The 7,096-nt window shown below is 37.6% G+C and overlaps 1 protein-coding gene across 2 annotated transcripts; it reads left to right on the top strand.

Annotated features, from left to right (window-relative positions):
- Nucleotides 1-445: 445 nt before the first annotated feature.
- LOC113234997 (slowpoke-binding protein) lies at nt 446-4,660 on the top strand. 2 transcript variants are annotated; one of them, XM_026470519.1, is made up of 5 exons: nt 446-631; nt 1,133-1,307; nt 1,856-1,972; nt 2,108-2,274; nt 4,474-4,660. In XM_026470519.1, exons 1-5 carry the CDS (start codon nt 537-539, stop codon nt 4,520-4,522), a joined length of 603 nt encoding a protein of 200 aa, XP_026326304.1. In that variant the 5' UTR covers nt 446-536; the 3' UTR covers nt 4,523-4,660. The 2 variants fall into 2 exon arrangements, with proteins under 2 accessions (XP_026326304.1, XP_026326303.1); XM_026470518.1 differs by having other exon boundaries at nt 4,471-4,658.
- The last annotated feature ends 2,436 nt before the right edge of the window (nt 4,661-7,096 follow it).

Here is a 7,096-nt window from a genome sequence, read left to right as displayed (position 1 = left end):
ACCTATTGCAATAAAACGGCAATTTCATACTTTAACCCCTAATATATTACATAATATCTGGAACCAACGAAACGAGTTTCGAGTCCCACAGGAAGAACTGCAGTCAAACAACACAATAAACCTTCAAATCATGAGCAAATTACTTTAGCAGTTATTATTTGAGTAATTAATAGATTCAGGCGTTACTTTGCGGAAGTCCATGTTAATAAAAATGGAAGCATATTAATTTGCTTTCTACACGTGTCGGATAACGTGTTTCGCCTCTTCACGAGGCATGCTCAGAGGCTGTTGATTTCTTGACTCTCGGCTGAAGAGAAGCAAAGTACGTGATAAACCGTAGAATGTAACACTTTGAAGACTTGATAATAAAAATAGAGCAGTGTCAGATTGGATAAGGTTATTAGGGGATTAGGGAAGAATAAAAACATTTGCTTCTTTTTCAACTCTAGAGTACGTGGAATGAAGATTACGGGCGTAAATACGGCGCCACAGGTACAGGTCTGCCGGCGTGGCAGGTGGCAAGATTCGGCAGACAGATGCTTGAGGGTCTACTGTTTCTGAAAGAGAAAGGGTTCCCACCGTTCAGGCATTTGCATTCTGGAAATGTTGTCGTTCAGAATGGAGTTGCGAGGTAAAAAGTGGTTTGTATACTAACTTTTAAAGCTTTTAGCCGGATAACTCAATGTTACCGATCTGACTTGGGCTACTCTAAGATTTTCGACGAAGGTTTCCTTTCGGGAAAGAGAAGTGGATACTTCAATATCTACCTGATTGAATCTGTCATAACAATATGACTTAATAACTCTTTTTTTACATCAGAACAAGGGAAAGGACGAACAAGTCGTGCGCCCACACCTGCCCATCAATTGTAATACCACTTGGAACTTTAAATCATAAAAATCTTGGGGGCACTGCCACTGCACCAGTCTCCTTGAGACATAAAGTTGACAAATCCCATTTGCCTGTAGTTACACCAGCCCCCTTACCCTTTAAAACATGCTTGGCGGCAAAAATAGGTATGGTTGAACTTTCCTGGATGAACTCTAAACGAGCTCTAGCGCTATTAAAACTAACTACTAGAAGATATATGGCGGATGAAGAACTTATACAAATTACTGCATTTTGTTATCAGAATATGTGGCCTAGAAACTACACTGATCGGTGCCTTACCGCGCTGCCCTATCGCTCTGGCGGCTTCTCTGGACAACGTGGAAGCTCTATCCCTGGGCCATGTACTGTACGAGATGTGCGCGGGCAGCGAGATCGACTTATCTTTATTACCGGATTTGTTGCCTAACTACCCTCACGTAATATTTGAAAATATTTGAAAGTTTTGAAATAGCTAATAATTATTTTTATGATATTTCTATGGTAATACCAGGGCTCCATCGCTCGCTCAAGGTTACACGATAAGTGCTTACCGCTGAGTGTACTGACGTCGGCGCAGGTGCTCATACAAGTCTTTCATATATGAGCATTCGGTTCCGCACGATTGCACACGGCGGGCAACGTTATTTTCACTTCTCTGAGCGCGTGCTTAAGTTCCTTTTTCCTCGTAGTGAACGCCTGGTGTCATTAGTCAGATTTAGTACTCTATTATAGCGTAGGTATTTTCGATTTTATATTAGAGTGATGTATTTAGTGATACATTTATTTCTTTCGTGAGTTTGGGTGTAATTTGTGGTTGTCTATGTGTGTGTCCATGGCACCCACGACACAGGGTTTCCCTATTGCGGTATTTTGTTACGTAGTAACTATTGAGTAATCTGTACTAATACTCATAAATCAGTCTGGTAGGTAATAGAACAACGCAGCAAAAAAGGACAATGCATAAATTTACGCTACATACTTTCAGGTAGTAGAAATAATTGAGTTAATCTTCGGACCTCGCACGCCAACGCTGCATGAGCTGCTGCTATGTGAACTCTTCAGGAAAATCGATCTTCGAGAGATGAAGGGCTCTTGTCTGCCGGTAAGGTGTACCATTTCATCATTCAAGAAAACCGACTAAAAAAAATATTTTATAATTTATGTTCTTTGCGCCAATAATTTGATGCTGATGATGATTTATTGTTAATAAACGATTTCAACGGTTTTTATTATATAGAACTTCAGTCAGCGACTTTCCCGGTCCTGTTTGTCTCTTCTCGGCGAGGTAGCCCGCCGGCAGCCCGGACCCGGCGGCTCCGGCACAGCCACACCATGCAGCCGCACCCCGCTCCGCCGTTCAGGACACGCGTCCCCGGTCACCCCGTCGACGCCTCCCGCTCGCAGGTACCTAATTCTTCTGTATCCTATACCCAGAGCTGGGGAAAATAGGTCAGTCTTAATTAAAACATAAACTACAAACAACTTTCTTGTATGTATTTAAAATACAATAGTCCAAAATAAGACTGAAAATAGATTCCTGAACGTAGCGAGGGTCAAGACACGAGACGCAAAACAATTTTGCCGCCGAGCGAAACACACAACTTTTCACCTCACTGTAGCGAGGAAAATGGTAGATGAAAGAAAAATGTGTTTCGCTCGGTAACAAAATTGTTTTGCGTTTCGTGTCTTGAAACCCTCGCTACGCTCAGGAATCTATTTTTGAACCACCATTCCCTCGTGCTTCAATTTTAGCTTCCTTCCCTAGCTCACAACAACAACTTTGCAGCCTTGCATAACAAATAACTATTTTTAGTGCCGTGGTACGACAAATCGCATAGTTGAACGTCTCATTATGTTTTTTTTTTCATCTGAAGAAAAAGTTAGGTGCACCACAGTCCATCGTCAAGTTTGGATCCCAAAAACCTTTTCCACGCTAGCGTGGAACAAACGCTTTTGCGCGCAGATTTCTATTGCGAAAGAAAGCCTTTCGGAGCTTGTGAGGTGAAAAATACTTTCATGACGTGTATTGAAAATATATCGAACAAAAATACCACATTTACCACTAACCGGAAACTTTTTTTTTTAGGGGCTTTGATCATTACTGAACACGTCAACCCCATTAGAAAAACAACACTTCAAGACAACACTTAATAAAATCCTTGAAATATCAATTACGAAATACGTGTTTAGGTAGTAATTAATACAAGAAAATACAAAATATGTAATTGTATTTCAAAAATACGTATTTTAATGACAAATAACTCAAATAGACCCCAGCCTATATAGGTTCCCCCATAAACACACCCGTTTTGAACCTGTTAAGAGTCTATACAACCTCAAAATGCTTTGGTTGAGTCCGCATAACGGTGAAAGTGTTGAACTAAACACTTTGGAAGAAATATATAGTAAAATTAAGGTTATACACTGATTTCTATACGGTATGAAAACACGAGTCCTAAAAATTTTCACCATATAAAAAAAAACACAAACTTACAAAAACCGCTTTATTCAATAGGTTCATCAGTTTTTCAAATGACTTTAATGCCGCTTGTAAAAAATATGTTCTGACATAATCGTTAGACGTAAACTCGAATCAGCACGTCTGTATATGACACCTACGACTACTTACATTATGGCTACTTATGAATAAAATTCGTGTAATTATAAGTGCACGTCTAACGCTTGTAATCAAACTGGGCCTAAATCTGCTGTTTACATAATTGTGGCGATATTTGAAAGGAAATGTTCATTAAAACAGGTACAACCTCTAATAGGTAGTATTACAATAATTAAATAACAGATTGCGGAGATTTTTCAACTGTAATTACCATGTGCACACGTATTAATGCTCGTGACTGTACAGAAGTGAGATAATCTTTTGAAGAATAATTTCCCAAAGGAAAACAGTTAATTTTATTAATTAAATTTTTATTGAATTGATATTCAATTATTTTTAGTGAAATTACTCCACTAGTTTGTTATAATTATTAATACAAAGATCGAACACTCAGAAAAAATTCCTTCGATCCGGTCGGATTCGAACCGACGTCTAAGTCTAAGTTAATTTTATCATAAACAATTCGAGCTCTCCATTGGTTAAATTCACGTTACAACATTGATGCCCTCTTTATCATAATTGACGTAATCAACATTTATAGCGAAATTGAGAACAAACATGTTTGGAATTAGCGCAACGAGATCTGCAACCCCCTGCAGGCGGTTTTTAATATCTTATTTAGTTTCCGTTTTATTGTTAAGCAAAATCAACGAAAATGAAATTTTTTTAGGTGACAATAAATAATAAAACTTTAGGTGCCAACATCTCGAAAATTAACGGAACACAAATGAGTTAGTTATGACAAGGAGGGCCATTGGGTCGGTATGTACAGTCAAGAGCACGTCAAGCTTGACACTTTGTAATTTGCAACCGGTCTTATCGTAAGAGGTATAGAGTTGGATTTAAATGTTAAGCGACAAGCTTAACGTGCTCTTGACCCTGTACTGAGTTTTTGTTAGCATTTTCGAGATAAACTAGTACTTAATAAAATCATCAATTTAACATATTTCAGTAATTTTTCAGAAAATAATATTTTGTTCTAGGAGGCACTTCCCTGCAGACCAAGATTTCACTGAAGAGTGGCAACATTGGTAAAATAGTAATAAAAAGGAAAGACTTCTTGATTATTGTTTTATTTTTAACTCGATAAATAAATAGCTTTTATGCATGCGCTGCATGTCTATAGCGCAAATTCTGCGTCTTACGCTAAATGCATGCGTTGTCAAAACTATCCATGCACAGCCGTCTTGCACGTGTTAAATGCCTAAATCTTTAATTGTGCTAATATGTTTCATCTTTTATATATTAAATGCATGCACTAAGTACATTCGACAAGTTCATATCGAACACCAAGATGTAATTACAATACTATGCTACTATGATACGAACGCTGCTCCACTCACGCGAGTACTAGACCGCTAACAGATTGGCTGCAAGTTTGCAGTTAATGCGTGAAGTCTGGCATGAAGTTGACAACGGCTTCATGCTGTAACTACATGCAGTCGATCTCGGCTACATGAAGTCGGTTTCGACTGCGCGCAGTTAATGAGTGAAGTCGTTATCCGGGAACTCGACTGCGTGAAGTTGTTAACTTAGTAAATTTTACCTTGTGTCGTTGGCATTGGGCCGTTTTTTTCGAAAATTCGGCTGGAAATGCAGTTACGGTCATCGTTAACTCAATTCTGGCCTATTATGGATGAAATGGATATCACTAACATCTTGTTTCAAGAAGACGGTGCCACAAGTCACACAGCCACCGAAACAATGAATTTTTTTGCAAAACAAATTTTCCGATCGCATAATTTCACGAAATACAGCCGTTACGTGGCCAACTCGATCATGTGATTTAACACCGCTGGATTATTTTTTATGGGGTTATGTTAAAGACAGAGTCTATACGGAGCCAATCGAATCGATTGCAGCATTAAAACTCAAAATTCGTGAAGCGATTAACGAAATAGACCCACCATTATGTCAAAAAGTTATTAAAAACTTTGATGAAAGAATCGACATCTGTACCTGTGGTCGTGGTGGACATATATCAGATATCATTTTTCATTCATAATTGCCAAACCGTACTTTTTTTAATACAGTAAAAAAATCTAATCATTGAAATACAAATTTATTATTTTATTTTGATTTACAAAACAAAGTTTTTGTTGAAAAACACTATTACTATTATATGACGTTCGGATTTCCACGCGAAAGTTTGGACCACAGACCACATAAATACTAGTCCGTCTTTGAATTGTATTAAAAATGGTTTGATTTTCCTTATCCATCTCTTTCCCACACATAACTCATTCTCATGCAAGAGCGAGACAACATCACCTAAAGGATAACGTCTAGCGCACGAAAGTAACGTTCTTCGTCGGCGAATGCAACGGGCGCGCGTGTAATCACGTCCACTAAAAATTGTTAGAAATTGAGAAATTATTAGAAAATTATTAGAATCGATACTGTACCTCTCCTGTCTACATTTCTTTTTTCTATTAATATATCGTTTTTACATTGAAAAATGGATTCGCTCTGGGCCTTTTGGAGGGAAAAGTGTCGTTTTTATTTTGACTTCCAATTATTTTGCGAAATCTAATTTTAAGTGGAATAGAATAGTGCTGTTGTGCCTTAATCGAAGATTAAAACGCGAAATTATACGAATCTCAAACTAAAATACCCGTATCGCCCGTTCTAAGGAATCCCGAGTCAATCCAAGCACGCCGCCCGCCCGCGCCGCCTCAAATTGCCTATCCTCTTTGTAGCGGCCATATTTACAGAAACATAATTAATCGAAGACATGGCTCAAAGGTCTTGTATCCGAGCCAAAATTATTAATAAAAAAAATAATAAAATACATTGAAAAAAAAAACTTAAATTATTTTTTACTAACTATAGTTAACAATACCGCGCTATTGTGAGAGTTGGCGTTGGGACCAAAACATTTAAGTAATCAAAATTGTTCACTTTTAAATACTTGTAAACAATGTACACATAGGTACCGCTGTAATTAAAAAAAACCGAGTTTTTAAGTACAGAGTTTCTACTTATGTATAATTTGATTACAGCACGCGAACCCAGTACCAAATGGAGTACGTCTCTAGTGTGCAAGCAATTCATTCGTTATTCGAATTGTGCTTTTGACGGCGGCAACTTGGCGGCAATGACTAGCAACCAATATATATTGTTATTACCGGATTACTGCAACATATTCGTGTTTCGAAATATTAATAATGTATTGTTCAAAATATTAGGAAATACAGAGTTTCACTACTTACCCATGAAATGAAATCACTCCCGGAATATTTTTTTTAAATTTTGCCTTCCTAAGCTAATATTTCAATTTTTTCACAAAACAATCTTCTTGTACATTTTTTTAAATATTAGTTTCACGGCATCGGAATAAATCCATCAAGCCAAATCTTGAACGACAACTGACGCGCTGTTGACATTTTATTTATTTATTTATAAAGCATTGGCTTCAGAGCCATCAGCTTAATGGTAACAAATAATCAAGAAACGCACAACGTAATATACATAGACTAAAAACTAATTCGTGTTAAAAATGTAACTCGCGCTCATTGACTTACAAACTCGCGCTGTTATTTTTTTCCATCCTATAAGGCGCTGTTGACACTAACGGGAGCGTCTTTTTTCCTTCCTTTATGGTCTGCT

Source organism: Hyposmocoma kahamanoa, unplaced genomic scaffold (assembly GCF_003589595.1).
Source record: "Hyposmocoma kahamanoa isolate Upper Pololo Valley unplaced genomic scaffold, ASM358959v1 86723, whole genome shotgun sequence".
NCBI classification, from domain to species: Eukaryota; Metazoa; Arthropoda; class Insecta; order Lepidoptera; family Cosmopterigidae; genus Hyposmocoma; species Hyposmocoma kahamanoa.
The sequence above is the reverse complement of the archived record's forward strand: the minus strand, read 5'-3'. Positions and strand labels throughout refer to the sequence as shown.

Excerpts from the sequence above, each read along its gene's own strand:
- LOC113234997 (XM_026470518.1), top strand. The coding sequence starts at position 537 with ATGCTTGAGGGTCTACTGTTTCTGAAAGAGAAAGGGTTCCCACCGTTC. Across the intron at positions 1,973-2,107 it reads TGAAGGGCTCTTGTCTGCCG|AACTTCAGTCAGCGACTTTC; the intron begins GTAAGGTGTACC and ends TTTATTATATAG. Across the intron at positions 2,275-4,470 it reads TCGACGCCTCCCGCTCGCAG|GAGGCACTTCCCTGCAGACC; the intron begins GTACCTAATTCT and ends ATTTTGTTCTAG.